General features: G+C 46.0%; 1 protein-coding gene across 1 annotated transcript in view; it reads left to right on the top strand.

The window, feature by feature from the left end:
- The window catches only part of DOCK1 (dedicator of cytokinesis 1), a 362,706-nt gene extending 344,299 nt beyond the window's left edge, over positions 1–18,407 (top strand). Inside the window, exons 25-29 of the mRNA XM_008052893.2 lie at positions 1,275–1,420; positions 6,229–6,427; positions 10,915–11,068; positions 13,315–13,466; positions 17,233–18,407. Coding sequence (XP_008051084.1) covers positions 1,275–1,420; positions 6,229–6,427; positions 10,915–11,068; positions 13,315–13,466; positions 17,233–17,328 — 747 coding nt within the window. The 3' untranslated portion in view covers positions 17,329–18,407. The remainder of the gene's footprint in view (positions 1–1,274; positions 1,421–6,228; positions 6,428–10,914; positions 11,069–13,314; positions 13,467–17,232) is intronic.
- The last annotated feature ends 305 nt before the right edge of the window (positions 18,408–18,712 follow it).

Genomic DNA, 18,712 nt, shown 5'->3' with positions numbered 1-18,712 from the left:
TTTTTTTTTTTTTTTTTTTTTTTGAGTTGGAGTCTCAATCTGTCACCCAGGCTGGAGTGCCATGGCACATTCACAGCCACTCCAGCGTCGACCTGCTGGACTCCAGTGATCCTTCCACCTCAGCCTTCCAAGTAGCTGCAATTACAGGTGCACACTACTGTGCCCGGCTCATTTTTTCTTATCTATTGTAGAGACAAGGTCTCACCAAGTGGTCCGGGCTGGTCTCGAACCTGCGGGCTCAGGTAATCCACTTGCCTCGGCCTCCCAAAGTGCTGGGATGACAGGCTGAGCCACTGAACCCGGCCCCCATACTACATTTCAAGGACATTTGTTTTGGTATCATGTCAAGGAGAGGATGGGTAAGTCCATCCAGAGACCATTTTTCTCCAGAACGCATCTCCGCTTCACTACCTAGCAAGTGGGAAAAGCCTGAGCAACTCCAGTGTGACTTTATCTTCTTCATTGCAACAATCACTCACAGTGGGGAAAATCCACCTTGAATTAAGCAGCAGGAATGACTTATTTTGGTCTAGAGAAGTTCAGCCATTAAGGATCTGTGTATGTAGGTGATTTGCGTAGTTTCTCAACATGTAGCGATGTACAAAGCTGATCTAAAGATCTTGCAAATTGTTTAACCACGTTCTAGATATTACTCTACCTTAAGTTTTCTGGCCAGTGAATTCTGTAATGACTTTGGAATGGGTTGATGCAATGAGGTCTTGGCAAAGAAAACTGCGCTGAACGTTAAAAGACGAAGAAGGTGCCGGGCTCGGTGGCTCAGCCTGTAATCCCGTGCCTTGGGAGGCTGAAGTGAGTGGATTGCCTGAGCCCGCGGGTTCGAGACCCGCCTGGGCAGGCGAGACCTCATCTCTACAATAAATCAAAAAATTAGCCAGGCGTGGTAGCGTGTGCCTGTAATTCCAGCTACTCGGAAGGCTGAGGCGGAAGGATCGCCGGAGCCCAGCAGGTCGAGGCTGCGGTGGCCGGGAGTGGCCACTGCACTCCAGTCTGGGCGACAGAGTGAGACTCCAACTCAAAAAAAAAAAAAAAAAAGACTAAGAAGGTTCCTTTGGATACATTTCAAAGTATTGGGATTTCAAAAGACCCCAAAGTAATCATCATTTTTGTCCACCACTTAGAACAAAAATTTGTACTGTTTATATAAACCTGGACGATCATGGGCTAGGTTCCACGCTGCTAGGACCACTTTGTTGCCGGAGTCTGACCGTGCCAGGTATGGGCATCCAACAAGTCTCTCTCTCTTTTTCTCTCAGCCCTCAAGTCTGGACGACAGAAGAGGTAGCCGCCCCCGATCCATGGTGCGATCCTTCACAATGCCTTCCTCCTCCCGGCCTCTGTCAGTGGCTTCCGTCTCTTCCCTCTCATCTGACAGCACCCCTTCCCGGCCAGGCTCCGATGGGTGAGTCGAGTTCAGCGGCAGAGAGTGCAGCAAGGGCTTTGGGGAAATCTTTGAGGAACTGTCCATGGCCTTGAGTTTCTTTGATCACAACTGAGAATTTTTTGTTCGTCCAAGTTATCTTCAAGACTAGGATGACAGTTGCCCAATATTACTTTTGAGGTGTTGCGGGTTGCTGAGAAAAAAGTGTTCATTCTGGGTACCACTTTGGGTAAGGTTTCCATCAAATTTTAAAACTTTCAGTTTTCAGTCCTCTTCAGCGTGTCTTAGAAGAAACGTGATGCATTCCCTGCTGCCGTGAGCTTTGTACTTTTCTGTTTTTCTTTCTTTCTACTTGACTCGACTCGACTCGACTCTCACTCTGTCACCCAGGCTGGAGTATAAGTGGTGCCATTTCAGCTCACTATAACCTTGAACTCCCAATCTCAAGCAGTCCTCCCACCTCAGCCTTCCAAGTAGCTGGGACTACAGGCACGTGCCACCACACCTGGCTTTTTTTTTTTTTTCTTTGTAAAGATAGGGCCTTGCTATGTTGCCCAGGCTGGTCTTAAAACTCCTAGGCTCAAGCAGTCCTCTTGTCTCAACCTCCCAGAGCGCTGGAATTGTAGGCCACCTTGCCTAGACTGTCACTTTTCATTTCATGTTCACCTCCAGGGTGTGATGCCAGGGCAGTGGCTGATGTGGTCTGGGAATGAGGCGTCCTCTGCAGTCTGTCGACTGCACCGTCCCCATCAAGCCAACTATCACACAGAGTGGGGCTTACATGACGGCTGGCTAGAGACCACCACCGTCTGTTGATTGTTTTTTGGGGGGAGGGGGGTGGGGTGGACTTTTTATTTGTTTGATTTTATTTCTGGTAAGGCTTCTTGCCTTTTAAAGAGAAAGGCTGTTTAAGTGAATACTTCTGAGAATGATCAACTGTGCCCTGCTTTCTAGGACCACAATGAAAAATATGAGGTGTATTGTCCTTTTTTAAAAAAAAAATTATTGTGGTAAAATACACGACATAAAATTTATCATCATAACCATTTTAAGTGTACAGTTGAGTGACGTTAAGTACGTTCACATTGCTGTACAACCATCACCATCATCCATCTCCAAAACTTTTTTATCTTGTAAAACTGAAGCTCTGTACCCATGAAACACTAACTCCTCCTTCTCCTTTCTCCCCAGCCCGAGGCAATGGCCACTCTCTTCTCTGTCCCCATGATTTTGGACTATTCTAAGCACCCATGGGCCACCTTCTTTCTACAAGACCACTTTGGAGACCCATTTTTGCTCTTGAGTGCCTCACAGCACCAAGTGGCTGAGAGGAAAGCAAAAACTTCCTAGTTAGAAAAAAAATTCATTGAGCACTCACTGTGGCTCTTGCATTAGCTCAGATTACTGCAAAGAGAACTGCAATATTGATTTTGTTTGTTTGTTTTTGAGCAGCGGATATGTAAAGTTCGTTCTTATTATACAAAAAGAAAAATTGTTGCGTGCCATGTAAACATCAGAGAAGAACTTCTAATTGTTTTATTGCCAAGTTTGCACAGTTGTGTGTTTGCCCAATCTCATTTTGTTTACAATCCATCATTCTCTCCAACCTGCAGGCTCCTGGTCCCTTTGACATGCAGGCACAAACTTCTAGAAATCCCCCAAGGGGCAGCTCAACTCTAAGTGCCCTTTGTTGCCAATGACTGATGTGCTCGATGGAGAATTGCAAACTATACACACATTTTTCCTAACAGTAATTTTTATCAGTGTCTGATACTTAAAAGGCCAAGTCCATATGGAAATTCTCAATTTAGGGGCATTTAAATCATGTGTGCTTGTCACTTAGAGCAAGATTGCTAAAGAAATTTAATTCAATTTCTCCCCAAGAAAATCTCCAGGCTAGTTATGAAAAGGTTTTTATATTTCTAAGAACACAGGGGTTAGGGTAGAAAATGATGGATGGAGAGGTTTTAGATAGAAGAGTGGCATATTGCACATGTGAATACACGAGCTCAGGAAGTCAGCTCCTCCCCAGGAGACATTTGTTTAACCTTTAACTAGAAGGCATCTTTATTACAGTCCGGATTTTTGTTCATTCTCGGGGTTACCACCCTTCGCCATCTAACTAATATGAAGAAAATGAGACTTTGGTCTCAAATGGCACAGGTCACATGCAGAATAAAGTTCATCTTGTAGGCAGTTGCTTCTCATAATGTGAAAAATTTAAAATTCAACCTGTCTTTCTCTCACTTCTTTGTATACTCACCAGGATTTCACAGCATAGGTCTTCTCTTGAGCTGATCCAATTTTTACTGCATTAATTATCTCAAGTTCTGCAAAACTAAGAACAAAATCATGAGAATGTTTGGTTGTTGCCTATAATATAATAGGTACAGTAGATATAATATTTAATACCTAATGTATATTGATTTATTGGTTAAAGTATATCCAGTTGGAAAAGTCCAGGTATTTCAAAATGACTTAATGATCTAAGTTAATCCTGGCATATTCTATTTAATTTTTTTAACATTTTATATAGAAAAATTTCAGACATATGCAAAGTAGACAGAACAATGCATAATGTAATAACAGTATAATGTATAATAGCATAGTGAGGCCCGAATGCCCTCTCCGTCAGCCTCGGCAATTATCAGCTTTTAGCCAGTCTTGTTTCAATCTCTGTCCCACCCACTCATTCCCCATATTGTATTATTCAGAAAATCTCAAGTATCATATCGTTTTATCCATAGATATTTCAATATGAATCTCTAAAAGGTATGGACCCTTTTTTTGAAAACATAATTGTATTACTTTCTATAAACTATGGCAGTGCACACTTATGTAACACTTAAAATATTAATAATATGAATTTCGTATTATCATAATACATTCGTGTTAATTTTCCATTGTCATAAATGTCATTTTTAAAAATGTGTTTGAGACAAGATCCAAATAAGGTTCTCACCATGCATGTGGTTGATATTATGTCTTGAAGTCTCTTTTAATCCACTTTTTTTCCTTATAATATATTTGTTGAAAAATCTACATTGCTTATTCTGTCATGTTCTCCACTGTCTGGATTTTGCTAATAGCATGCCCTGCAGCATTGTTTGATGTGTGTCTCTATGCTCTGTATTCCCTGCATATTGATAGTTGAATCTAGAGGTTTGATCAGATTCAGGTTTGATTTGGACATAAAATCACTTCATAGGTAGCTGTATGTTCTTCCATTCAGAGATACATCTTATCTGATTCTCTCTCTTTGGGTGATGCTAACAGCTATTGGTAATCAATGCTTAGATTCAATACCATTGCTGTTTAAATCATGTATATACCTTAACAATAGCCTGTCGTACACAGCCATGTTAGATGGAGAGAAGATATGATTCTTGCTTTCAGCAGTCTGTGTCTTCAGTGGACTTTAAATGCAGCTTTGTGAATGATGCTTCCCGTCCTAATCCATCTCAATATTGATTTTCATGTTACATGTCCCATATTGGGAAGCAAGGTTGCTATAATGGCCTTCTTAACTGAAGCAGTGGTTTTGTTCCAAATGCCCTATTCCGAGACAAGTTCAAGAGAAACCACAGCTAGAGTGATAATGGGACTGGCTCACTACATTTTCTTCTCTTGAATTCATTCTCTCCTGGAAACGCCACTTTACTCTCCAGGTAGTCAAGGAAGTCAGGCTAGAAAGTCGCTATAAGGGCTGGGAGCTCCAAAGAGCTGGCTCTAGTTTGAAAATATAAGATCCTAGTAACAACGAAACTGTACGCGGGAAGGATGCTCTAGTTTTTCAGGCATGTTTCTACCTTTTCAAAAGGTAGAAAAGGTACCGTTTATCCATTTGGTCCTCTCTACTCACTCTTTTCTTACAGCAAGAGCAGCAGGGGATGACACTCCGATCTTAGACCTGGATCCATTTCGTCCCCCTCCTGGTATGCCTTCCTACGATGAGATACAGGAAGGACATGCCAACCTAGCATTAGAACGGCAAACCACAGTTGTGTGTGGATGTGTGTGCACACACGCGTCCACACTAACTTTTTGGCATATGCCTTAGAAACCAGCCCAAATTCACTTACTCAGTGGTCTGACCAGTAACACATTTTTACAGCATCTGTTTAATGTCTGTAGGCAGATGGGTGGTGGTGTCCTCATCCCTTGTATCCGTAAGAACACCAAGCTCACAGATGTTAAGAGGACACCAAGGACCCCTCACAGGTGGCAGAGCTAGAACTCAGATCCTCTCTCTCTAGCTCAGTTTTCAGCTGAAAGCCTGAGGCCATCTCCAAGTACCTGCGAGCTACAATTAGCCTGCTTCTGACCAAGCCATCCAAAAGGCTGTCGCATAGAGGCAACCCATATGTTTGTAATCACAGAAACTTGACCAAAATTAAGGTACCAGGAATTTCTTGACATTGGCATCTGCCTGTTTTTCTTCATTGCATTTGTGAATGTTTCAATATAAATTTTTAAAAAGTGACAATTCCCCTTTTGAAATCTACCCAAAATACCGTCGTAAATCAACAATAATTCCTTAATATCATCCTTGAATATCCGGTCAGACCTCCCATTTACCCTAGTGTCCTATAAGTTTTATCATTTTCATGTTTGTTTTTATTGAGATCCAAACCCATTTCTTACTGTTGGTTACTGTATATCTGAGATTCCCCCCAGCCTCCCTTTCAAATCATTTCTTTCCCTATAAAAGTCTGCAATTGCCAGTCAGCACTTAGATGTGCTGTGAGTGACTTTACATATGTCTGCGGGGAGAAAAGCAGCTGCTCTCCTATTAAGCCGTCATTGATTTAAAGAGACATTTCCTATAGGTTTGCTCTGGAGCCTCTCCTGCCGAAGAAAATGCACTCCAGGTCACAGGACAAGCTGGACAAGGATGACCCGGATAAGGAGAAGAAGGACAAGAAGAAGGAGAAGAGGAACAGCAAGTATCAAGAGATAGTCGATAAAGAATTTAAACCCACTGACATTCCCCTGCAGCAGTCTGAGGCAGTGATCCTTTCAGAAACGGTAATCTAGCAGGGGATCTCTCCTCACTCTGCAGTAGCTTCTGGGACCCCCTCACCTCCGTATTTAGCCAACAGGACTGTCAGTTGGATTTTGTTTAACTTGCAGTAAGATAGTAACATGAAAACCTGGTATTGCCGGGCTCGGTGGCTCAGCCTGTAATCCCGCGCCTTTGGGAGGCTGAGGTGAGTGGATTGCCTGAGCCCCCGGGTTCGAGACCCATCTAGGTAGCGAGACCTCAACTCTACAATAAATCAAAAAATCAGCCGGGTGTGGTAGCGCTCGCCTGTAATTCTGGCTCCTCGGAAGGCTAAGGCGGAAGGATCGCCGGAGCCCAGCAGGTCGAGGCTGCGGTGGCCGGGAGCGGCCACTGCACTCCAGTCTGGGCGACAGAGTGAGACTCCAACTCAAAAAAAAACAAAAACCTGGTATCATCTCAACCTAACCTTGAATAATCAAGGTTATTATGTAGGAAGGGCAATAAGACGCAGAATAGGCTCATCTTTGAATTCATCTTGCAGTCCAAAGTGGCCCAGTTCAGGGCCACCAAGGCCCACATATTTTTAGATTCTGTAGCTTGATTAGACTCTGTTCCAACATATGTCCTCATATCTCAGAAGATGAATAGGAATACTTTTGTTGTCGGAAAACAGTCCTCCATGTCAGCTGAGCAATTAATGCCTTTCTTTTACCCCTTGCTGACTGGAAATCTCTAAGCAAGTTACTGCCCAAGAGTTAAGGTCTGCTCAGTTAGAATCCACAGACTCCTTTCCATGGGGCCCCACCAGCTGGACTCAGTGTTGGGTCATCCTCTCTCTCATCTGCTCCACGTTTAAACCCTTTGGCCATCTTTCAGAAGGACTTATAGGGACTTGACATGACACGTGCTTGTGAGCTGACATTTAAAGTGGATCCTGATAAGCCTTGTTCATTCCCCAGACCTGGGCTCATGAGGGCAGTGAGTCTGTGAAGCAGGCTCTCATCCAGGCCTAGGCCTGGGGGCTGATCCTCCCAGAAGTGCACCAACCACCCTGTTGGGGGTCTGAGTACAAACATAATCCCAGGCTGCTTCTGGGGAGGACTTGATTCAGAAAGCGCATCTAGACTGGAAACAAAAACAAAGAAGAGATTCTCACAGGCTGTTGGTGTCCAAGGCAAAGCCAGGCTCAGAGCCACCTTCCCCTAGAAATGGGTAGACACTTGTCTGTCCAGTAGCCAAGGATGCACCTGCTCCGAGCAGTTGCCCATGACCTAGCCAGCTCTATCTGGGCTGTTATTAAAGGATTCCTTGCTAGGAGGGCTCAAATGGACCACCTTTTAATAAGACATACTGTGCTGCTTGTTTCTAGCTTAAAAACTAGGCCGGGCTCAGTGACTCAAGCCTGTAATCTCAGCACTTTGGGATTGCACAGGGGATTGCCTGAGCCCATGGGTTCAAGAACAGCCTGGGCAACTTGGTGAGCCCTCATCTCTACAATAAATCAAAGAAATAGCCGGATGTGGTAGTGTGCACCTGTAGTTCCGGCTACTTGGAAGACTGAGGCGGAAGGATCGCCCGAGCCCAGCAGGTCGATGCTGCGGTGATGGTGAGCATGCCACTGCACTCTAGCCTGGGCAACAAAGTGAGACTCCAACTCCAAAAATAAATAAATACATACATACATATATATCTTAAAAACCAGGGTCTGTGTTCATCTAGACCGCATGCCCCTCAGACAGAAGTCACATGCTGCATGGTTTTCTAGAGGTACAAGACAGATGCCAGAGATATGACATGGTGGCAAACAGGCGAATGCTCCTCAGAGGCCCATGGACGTGTGCAGTGGCTTTTGCTAGGTGGAAGAGTCTCTATACAACATGAAGATGTCGGGGCCAGGGAAGTCACTGCCGAGAGGCTGGCATGAAGTACCCGGGTGCTCAGCCTTTAGCAGTGGAGTTGAGGGGTTTCTGATGAACCTCCTTGCATTCTCTGTCCTCTCTTCAAGAAAGTTGGGATGCCTGGCTTCCCCAGGCCAGGCTGAGATCTCCGTCTCAAGTCCTAGGTAGCTTTCTCGAGTCTCAAAACATCATAACTTAGGTGAGGGAATTAGCAGAAGCGTTTTAATACTTACTAACTGCTAGACACTGTATAAGTCTTTCATACATTTCTATTTAAGTTCCATTTTAAAATATTACAGCTGAACCCAGCCCCAAGGGATGAGGAGGGAAAGCCTTGCAGAAGCTCTGACACAGGCCCTGGTGTGAGGGGAAGGACAATTGCTCTGGGGGGGAGGTGGCATTGCCCCTAGGAAATGGGACCTCAGAGAAGTGCCAAGTGGCAGAGTTGATCACAACTGAGTTGTGCATACCAGGCACTGAGCCAGTACAGAGTACATTTTGGTTCCTGCCCATGGGGGTCCAGACTCCCTGATAGGACACCTGCAAAGGACAGGGCCAGGGCAGAGCCATGTCAGTTTCCCCAGCCCCATGGCTAGACCTGAATGCCCTCAGCAAACCCACAGGACTCAGCAAGGTCAGAGCACAGAAGCTTGGCCTGGCTGTCAGCATCTGACCCAGTCTCAGAATGACCACAGCTGCAGCACCTGGAAGCCAGGAATCCTGACCTCCATCCAGCTTGGCTACCTGTCAGTCTACATTGGGGTCTCTTCCTGCAGGAGACAGGTGCTGCCAAGGTCTGGGAGGACAGGCAGGCCCCTGGAGTTTCCTAGCAGGCCTCCCTGTGCCTGTGACCAGCCGTGCACCACAGGACAGGACAGGTGGGAGGAGGGTCACTGGAACAGAAGCAGCAACCCATTTCCTAGGGGCAATGCCAGCTCCCTCCCAGAACAATTGCCCTTCCCCTCACACCAGGGCCTGTGTCAGCGCTTCTGTAAGGCTTTCCCTCCTTACCCCTTGGGGCTGGGTTCAGCTTCCAATTTGATTTGCATCATCAAGAATTTCATGACCTTTAGGGAACCTCTCCAGGCTGCAATTACCATCTTCCCAGGATAGCCCCCTTAGGCCTCTGAATGGGAAAGCGTTGTCATGGGATGGCAGGGAAGGAGGAGAGAAACACCCAACCGTCCCTGAATCCTTATTGCCAGCCCCCGGGCACATTTGACCTCAGAATCCAGTGCTTAGCCCGGCATTTCCAGACTCCTCACTGCCGTTCTGCCACCTGGAACAAGGTCATTTCTGCAGAGGAGGCACAGCACCTGGGTACCCGGCTCCCCTGTGAGCACAGGATCGTTCTGGAAGTAGGTCTGTTGGCATGGTCCTGTGTCACTCATGTTCCAGAGGGCCTGACTCTTCCTCTCAAGCCACGGGCCCATTTCTTCCTTCCTGCCTGGGTAGCCTCCAGATTGACCCTGACTTGGCCGACCTCTTTTAGGACACATACTGCAGCCAGCTTGCCCTGTTGTTCCCCCAGACTGGCACAGCTCACCCACCAGGCCCGGATCCAGCCACGGCACCAGGCTCCTCCTGGGGGGCAGTGGGGAGGTCTCTCCTTCAGGGCTGAGTCAAAAAATTTTCTAATTACTCCTACCTGTGAGTATTTTATAATTGCTTATGCTTCCCCGGGCCTAATGATCTGAGACCAAGTTGAAAGAAATATATAAATAATATGTACCAACGTAACACAGGCAGGGAAAGGGCTTAGGCAGGGGAAAGTCTAGGGCCTTCAAAAGCCAGAGACAAGCAGGAGAAATGTAGGGGAAAAGAGAGGAAAGTAATCCCTACATGGTAAGGACAAAGCATGTGAGAAGAAGGAGAGGAATAAAGAAAATTCTTCCCTAAGTTCCTAGACATCTGCATGCGTGCCAAGGAAGACCGAAATAGGGTGGGCTCATGTGGGGAATTCTGGAGCAGAGCAGGCCATTTATTCCATTCTTGACCCTGGCTGGTCACCCTCCATGCTCTCGCTGGGCCACTGCACAGCTGACAGCCACATTCAGCCACGTTTGCATTTATATTCACGAAACGGGTGTGCTGGCTGCCTCAGGCTACGTAAGTAGAGCACCATAGGCCCTGATCCTTGGGGTAGGGCTGCATAACAGAGCACCGCGTGCTGGACAGCTTCAACACCAGAGATTCCTTGTCTCACAGTTCTGGAGGCCAGAAGTCCAAGGTTGAGGTGTGAGCAGGTTGTCTGCTTCGGAGGCCGTGGGGAAGCGTGGGTTGCCCATCTGTCTCCTAGCTCCTGGGGGTTTGCTGGCAGTCTTCAGCATTTCTTGGCTTGTAGACGGGTCATGTAGATCTCTGCATTCATCTTCACACTGGACATGGCAGTGTCCAAACTTCCCTCTTCGATCAAAACACCAGTCCTAGCGGATAAGGGCCCGCCTTAGTGACCTCGTCTTACCTTGATCACTGGCTAAGACTCGATTTCCAGAGAAGGTCACATTCTGAGGTCCTGGGCTTCAGGACTTCAACACAGGAATTTCCAAGACAACATAACTCGGCCCATAACTGACCCTGACTGTGCTCTTTCTGTCCTTACTGTCACATAGATAAGCCCCCTGCGGCCCCAGAGACCGAAGAGCCAGGTGATCAACGTCATCGGGAGTGAAAGGCGCTTCTCAGTGTCTCCATTGTCACCCTCCTCCCAGCAAACTCCCCCTCCGGTCACACCAAGAGCCAAGCTCAGCTTTGGTTTGCAGTCCAGTAAGTGGAACATTCTCCATATCTAATTCATGGTGTTGTTTCATGGCTTCCCCTTGATTGAAGACTCTAAAGTTAGAAGAACCTCCCTCACTTGCAGCCGAGAGAATGAGTTTAGATGAGCACCTCACTTATTGGGCTGTGGTGACCAGACCTCAGTAAATCAAGCCCAAATCCAGTCCCCAGTGCTCAACCTGCAGAAGGTGTGGGATACGTCCCGGGTTCTCACCCTCCTCCAGTGGGTTATCACAGCCCGTTTTGCATTATCAGGACTCTGAGCCACAGAAAGCCTCGGGCCTCCTTGTGTCCCAGAGGAATGTGCAGTGGAGAAGCACTCCCAGGCAGTTTGGAAAGGTTGAGGGACGTAACTTATTTTCCTGGTTTTGACCGAATTCCTGGACTGCCGTGACAAGTCAGCACAAACCCGGTGACTCCCAACAACAGAAATGTATTCTGTCACAATTCTGGAGGCCAGAATTCTGAAATCGAGGTATGGGCAAGTTGGTTTCCTCTGGTGGCTCTGAAGGAGAATCTGTTCCGTGCCTCTCTCTGAGCTTCTGGTGGCTTCCAGCGACCCCTGGCATTCTGTGGCTTGTGGCTGCATCACTCCAGTCTCAGCCTCTGAGATGTGGCCTTCTCCCTTATGTCCTCTCTCTCCTTCCTCGAAGGACACCAGTCATTGGATCTAGGGTCTACTGTACATCCAGGATGATCTCATCTCGAGAGATTTAACTGATTACGTCTGCAAAGCCCCTGTGTCCAAATATTTTTTAGTATTCAAAACAGGTACCATCACGGAAAACAATTGGGTGGTGGTTCCTCAGAAGTTAAACCTATGGCAGTCCAACCCAGCAATCCCACTCCTAGGCCTGTACCCCCAAAGATTTGAAAACAGGGACTCAAACAGATAATGTTCATAGCGACATTATTCACAAGAACCAGGAGGTGGAAACAACACAAATGTTTATCACCTGATGAACACGTAAACAAAAGGGCATCGAAAGAAATAGCCACGTAAAAGAATATGATTCAGCCATAAAAGACATGAAGTTCCGACATACGCTACAATGTGGGTGAACCTGAAAAAACATTGTGCTGCGTGAAATAGACCATTTACAAGAGGGCAAATATTATGATTCTACTTAAATATCTAGAGCAGGCAAATTCCTAGTGACAGAAAAGAGAAGTTACCGGGGGCTAGAAGGAGAGAGGTTCGGGAAGTTATTATTGAATGGAGACTGACTTCCTGTTTGGGGTGATGGAAATATTCTCAAACTAGACAATGGTGATGGCTGCACACCATGGTCAGTGCAGTCAGAGCCACTGAATCGTACACGAAGAGAGAGCTAGAATGACACATCTGATGTCATGTCTGTTTCAACCACAGTAATGGCAAACAAACAGGCGCCAATCACCAGGACAGTAACTGTCAAAAGGCTCCTCCCTGTCCCCCTCAATTCCATGGCCAAGCTTCCTTACTAACTGACACAACTCTCTTCCTAGGAAGCATTTTTCTTAATGAAGCATTTTTCATCAGATGGCTCCTTGGGGGAAAAGTCCAAAAGAGATGCAGCCATAAAAAAATATCCATTCTCCCCTCTTTACTATAAAAGAAAACAAATTATTTCTAAGATTCTCCGTGAGGGTTGAGAAAATATCCTGCCTTAATGATTATTCCTCCTGTTGAAAACAGCCGCTTTTTTCTTTTTTTGATTTTTCAAAAATCAATTGTACTTCCCCTCGGCTTATTTAAAGCAACAGCCACGGCGACTGCTGCTGCTAATAACTTCATTTTGTATGATTGTGGGTTTTCCTGTGGAGCGAGATTTGAAGGCAGGCGGCTGTTGGGACGCCACAGTGTTAGACTTCTCTTAGTGAAGCTCTCCAGGTGACGACGGCCGGGGGCTGACTAAAGAGTCCGGGCTGGGCTTTGAGAGTGGCAGTGTAGACAGTCTTCGTGGCGCCCAGCTGTCAGATGCCACCGAGGCGAGGGGGCCTGAGGAGAGATCAGAAAGGGCTGGCCTGACATGACTGCTTTTGCAGTGGATTGATGCCTTGCTTTCTGCTCTTTCTAGAACATTGCCATCAGGAGGGCATCCCACCTCTGGTGTTCTCCCCTTCCCTGGTCTGTTGACACACGTGGCTGGGGAATACAGGGTTTCTGCCTTCCCTGCCTCCCGGGAAGAGAACACAGCAGTGAGGCTCAGTGGGGAGGTCAGGCTGATTTTAAATCGATCCCGGTTTTCCAGGCTTGGAGCTGAACGGCATGACTGGGGTGGAAGTGGCCGACATCCCACCCCCTCTGCCTCTCAAAGGCAGCATGGCGGATTACGGGAATTTGATGGAAAACCAGGACTTGACGGGCTCGCCAACACCTCCTCCCCCTCCTCCACACCAGAGGGTAAGTCGGGAATCTGAAACGTGGGTGTTTTTTATTACTTCCCCTCCGCAAAACAGGAAGCCCTCGTTCCAGATACGAGAGGGTTCGAGTCAGGCTAGGGAGCACATGAGAAAAATTGTAGGATGGGCCTAGATTTGATTTTGAGAAAGGATGTCAAAGCGATAAGGACTCCGGGAGGTAAGATCCATGGTTCCACATTATGATCGGTGAATGCATCCAAAAGCTCATTTCGACATAGTGCCTCAGAACGAGGAAGAGAAAAATAGGTGTTCCAGATGGTTGTCATGGGTTGTCATCACCGTGAAGGTGCTTCCACTGGAGACGCAGTTCTTGTGAAATGTTGATTTTTTGAGCAGAAGCTTTCCTATCAAGAGAAGTGTCTGACTTTTTTTTTTTTTTTTTTTTTTTGAGTTGGAGTCTCACTCTGTCGCCCAGACTGGAGTGCAGTGGCCGCGCTCGGCCACCGCAGCCTCGACCTGCCGGGCTCCGGCAGTCCCTCCACCTCAGCCTTCCAAGTAGCCGGAATTACAGGCATGTGCTACCACGCCTGGCTGATTTTTTGATTTATTGTAGAGATGAGGTCTTGCTGCCCAGGCGGGTCTCGAACCCGCGGGCTCAGGCAATTCGCTCACCTCAGCCTCCCAAAAGCACGGGATTACAGGCTGAGCCACCAAGCCCGGCGTGTCTGACCTTTTAAAACAAGCCAAGATCACCCTGTATGGGAGGCAACGCCCCGGTCATACACCCGCTTGACTCTTGAGAAGCTCATATCCAAATGGTTCCTTCAGGCAACACCACTCTGATGCTGGGAGCTCCTGGGGGGTGACAGGAGCTCATGGAGAATCTACAGAGGGCCAAGTTTGGACTTCCTTGGAAGCTCTGTTTTCATCATAAATCCTGCCTGATGTGCTTCTTCTGAGTAGCCTACGTACCAAGGCAAACTTTACTAAAAGTGTCTAAAAGCCATTTAAAAGAGCCTCTGTTATACCAGCTGAAAGTTCTAGAAACCTTTTCAGATCCAGCCTGTTTCCTGGTTCTCGAGACTACCATCATGTGACACCCCTGCTGTTCCAGCCATCCTCTTTTGTTTGTGCCAGGCCTGCATGGAAGGCAGAGTGCTCAGGGAGGCATGCCAATGACACCCACCCAGCAGTGGCGGGAGCACATACTTCCAGGGTCAGCCCTCTCCAAGCCATGTCACTCACGGCCTTGGCAAATTAAATCAGTGCCGTCTGAGGCTTGAAACGTCCCTGTTCAGATCTGTAGCTGGTCATGTTTTTTGCTCTCCAGCCTCAATAAAGTCATTATATCGCCACAAAACTCCTGTAGAGCACTGAAGATTTGAGGTTGAGGGATGACTCTGGTTTTTTTTTTTTTTACATAACGGTGGGGCGTTTTGTTTTTGTTTTTGTTTTTCTCTTTAATAAACAATATCAATTCTACATGCCATTTCTTTCTCTTTTTTTTTTTTAAAGGCAACTTGTCCACAAGTGCTCTGAAAGGTTATTATCGCTCTTTTTATGAGAAGAATGGGAGAGAGGGATGTTTACTTACAGTATATGCATGTGATTATTCCTTTTATTTCAGAAAACTAAACAAGCAGAAGGACTGCATCTTTACATCAAAGGGAGAGATTGCTCTTCTGAGACCCAAGTGCTGCTGAAATGGGCTCTGTCTCCCTAGAGACCCTAGGGTAGAGACCTCTTACCCTAGGAAGAGGGTTTCCCAGGAGGCCGGAATGCTTTGTTGCCCTTCAGAAATGTAGCCTGGCCTTCCCTGAGTACTGTATGTGAGAGCAGAAGGAGATTTAGGAGTCCAGCAAGAACACTGCATTTGTGGATTTGTGGGGGTACTATTTTACTCACAGCTGAGTTAATCGCTCACATCTTTATTTTCATCTCTATTTTATCAGAAAAGCAGGAATGTCCCCCTGGTCTCCCTATACTGGGCAGCTGAAAATTCTGAACTTGGAATTACAACCAGCTTCATTTTTGTTACAGATCAACTCGGAGGTAGCATTTTGTTGTCTCGGTTTCTTGGATGCGTCATTCTAGGTTACTGATGCCACATGTTGTTGATTAAGTAAGGGACTGATGTACCAGCTTTGGCTCAATTTATCAAAGGGGTGTGGATTCTATTAGATTAACCACCTGAGTATCTTTGGTATTTGTTTTTTGTGGTATTTACTTGCAGCATGAGGGCGTTTTCAGGGGACACACTGGTGGTTAGTATATCATAATTAGGCGGAAGCAGTTGAGTTTCCTGGGGTGCCTTCTTTGCTCAGGCCCCGAGAGCTGTTTTAGGATAATGATTATCTGTCTGCCATGGGGGGTGATCAATATCCTCCTGTCACTCTCATTGATCGGCCTCAGGCTTGTAGGCGACTCTGTCTCTGGTTGTTGCTACTTTAAGCTGTCATTCCTTTCAAAATGGCTCTTCTCCCCAGTAATCTGAGCTATCATTTTGCTTAATGGCGATAAACCTGACATGCTTATATTTGGCGCAAAAGTCATCTGCAGCATTGTGTTGGTATCAGACCACGTGGGTCTGGTCTCTAACTGCCCCCCACTAGGCGATCGGGGTGGCTTTCACATGTAAACAAACGACTTTTTCGGTCCTCGAAGTAGGTATCTCTTGTAACTGTTCTTACCAACCTGAAAAGCACTTGTGAGTCTATTAATTGGCTTTTTGTAAAAAATTGTGTCCTATACTCTTATAATATTATGGGATCAGTTTTCTTTTTCTACATTTATTCTCCCCTCCATGTTAAGCAGTAGGTCATTTTTGTCACTGTCTGTCCTTAGAAACTTCCTTTCTCAAATTTAGCTAAATGTGAACCTCCGCCGAGAAGCTGTTAAAAATTCATTCTTATCCTTCAGTGAGAGGGTAGTGTTCTGTGAATTTATCCTGGCTCCTTCTCCCTATGGTATACTTCCATGTACCCTCATCTGTTCATTTGTTCATTCATTTCTTCATTTATTTACTTATTCATTCGTTCACGTTCTCATTCGCTCGTTAACGTTCCTGTTTCGTTAGCCCATATGTACAGAATATCTCTTGCATGCCAGTCTCTGTGATGGGCATGAGAGTACCAGGAGCAGTAAGGTAAGGTTGCCCTCCAGCATTCACACACGGCAGGTTCTTCGAGCGGGGTTTTTTCTGTCACCTTTACATTGGAAATTCATGTTCTTTCTGGTGAATCTAAGGCAGTTCAGGGCTTGTGGGCCAAATCCAGCCAACCACCTCTTTTTGTAAGTAAAGTTTCCATGCCCCTTTCTTTACCCCCTGTCTGGGGCTGCTTTGTAGCTGCATCAAGAGAGTTGAGTCACTGCTACAGAGATCATGTGGCCTGCTGAAAACATTCACTGTCCAATCCCTTTCCAGGAAAAGTGTGCTGGCCTTTGCTCTCAGTTCAGAAGGCGAGGGAAGGTCTCTCCTCTCACCCCTGGAAAGCATCTCCAAAGACTTTGTGTGTTCCTTGGACAATAGATCGATAGCCAGATCGCTAGCCCCTAGGTTGAAAGCAGCCACACAGAGAGCAGTGGTATTTCTCAGGGGCTGTGCAGACCTTGTGAGATGTACTGAGAGATATCAGGAAGTCCCATGGCTGCAGTCTTGAGCATAGCAGACCCGCCAGCCCTGAGTCAGGCAGGATGGAGTCTGAGTCACGTGGAGAGACTGTGCCAGATCAGACCCACCTGGAGACGGTTTCTTTGCTGTCAGAGCATCAGCAATGTGATATCTTCCTCATTCTCATGTTTTCTAGCATCTGCCGCCTCCACTGCCCAGCAAAACTCCACCTCCTCCCCCTCCAAAGACAACTCGCAAGCAGACATCAGTGGACTCTGGGATCGTGCAGTGAAAACAGCAACGCCATCTGGAAAGAGCAAGCTGGCATCTGTCCTCTTCCTCCACGTCTTCTGGGTCTGGCATTTACCTCATTGGGCCTGTGACGTCTAACATTTAGTGCAATTGCTTTTCCTTCAGAGGAATCCATTTCTAGCCACGGAGTGTGTGGCCCTTAGCATCATGGAGCTGGTGGTTGTGGGTCGGGAAGTGCCGTTGTCTATCAAAGTCAGGGATCTCTGAGTGCGTCCGTGTCTAAGAGAGCCTGTCTTGCCCATCCTTTCTTTTTGTGCCAAATAAGTTGTATTTGCAAAGAGCTCAACTGATCTGAGTTTAGCCGAGTGGGAGAGGCTAGGATGTTACCCTTGAGAAGCTGTGTAATGATGTGTGAAAATCCTTATTTTTTCTATAGGCCAAAACCCTAGCTGGCTTTCACGGGATGTTTTATCAATCTCCTCCTTGTTGCAATGGGTAGTGTGACTTTTTATTGGTTCAGTCTACATCAGACACATAAGTTCCACCCTCTCGGGGAAGTTCCTGATTTCCCTTGGTGTAACTTAAAATATGATATTTCTCAGCTACTGAACAGTTGCTAATTTATGGAGTGGAAACACCATTAAGAATACTGAATCAAGTGGAAAGATAAATGAATATAGAAAGATAAGTTTTCACTCTTTTTCGAAAAAGATATGTATGCCACAAGAGATGGTTTGAATTGGGTGAATTCCTTTCGTCCTCATTCTGTACAGAAGTTTGTATATATGATGGTTCTTAGAACTTAATTTTTGTGATCTTTCTGTGTATTGTAATTGGCATCTTCAAATGATTCTCAGTATGTGTTCTTAATTTTTAACTGCTGGAAATGTTTAAAAAAAAAAAAACCTACAAATTAAAATGTTTTCTCAGAGCTCCAAAGTCCTGAAAATGTTGGTGGACAATGATTTAAAAAAAAAACAAAAAAAAAACTAACTTTGTATAACCTAATATTTGTATTCTGTCATCTATATTTTTTTATTCACTATAATCATGATATTCTTCTTGTAGGCTCAAAAGTTAATCACTGACAATGAAAAATAAAATGTTATTTAAAAAGACGCACCGTGGCTGACATACTATGTTTTTATCCTTTATTGTAAGGGATGAATGCTGCTGCTTCTATTGTGTTTTCTTAAAAAGCTAGTGACCCACATTTATATATGCACACATCTTCTTCAAACATAGTTTTTACTCATCTCTGATCATTGTCTCTGATCTGAAGCCCAGACAGAAGGCATTCACATCCCTACGCGTGGCTGTGTGTCTTCACAACCATGAGCAGAGCAGAGCAGGGCCATGGGTGAAGCCCTTTTCTTCCCTCAGCTGGGCCCCGAGGGCTCTCTGGTGGTTTCCATATCACGTAT

The sequence above is a fragment of the Carlito syrichta genome, unplaced genomic scaffold, assembly GCF_000164805.1.
Source record: "Carlito syrichta isolate Samal-C Ts95f unplaced genomic scaffold, Tarsius_syrichta-2.0.1 Scaffold72250, whole genome shotgun sequence".
Taxonomy (NCBI): Eukaryota; Metazoa; Chordata; class Mammalia; order Primates; family Tarsiidae; genus Carlito; species Carlito syrichta.
The sequence above is the reverse complement of the archived record's forward strand: the minus strand, read 5'-3'. Positions and strand labels throughout refer to the sequence as shown.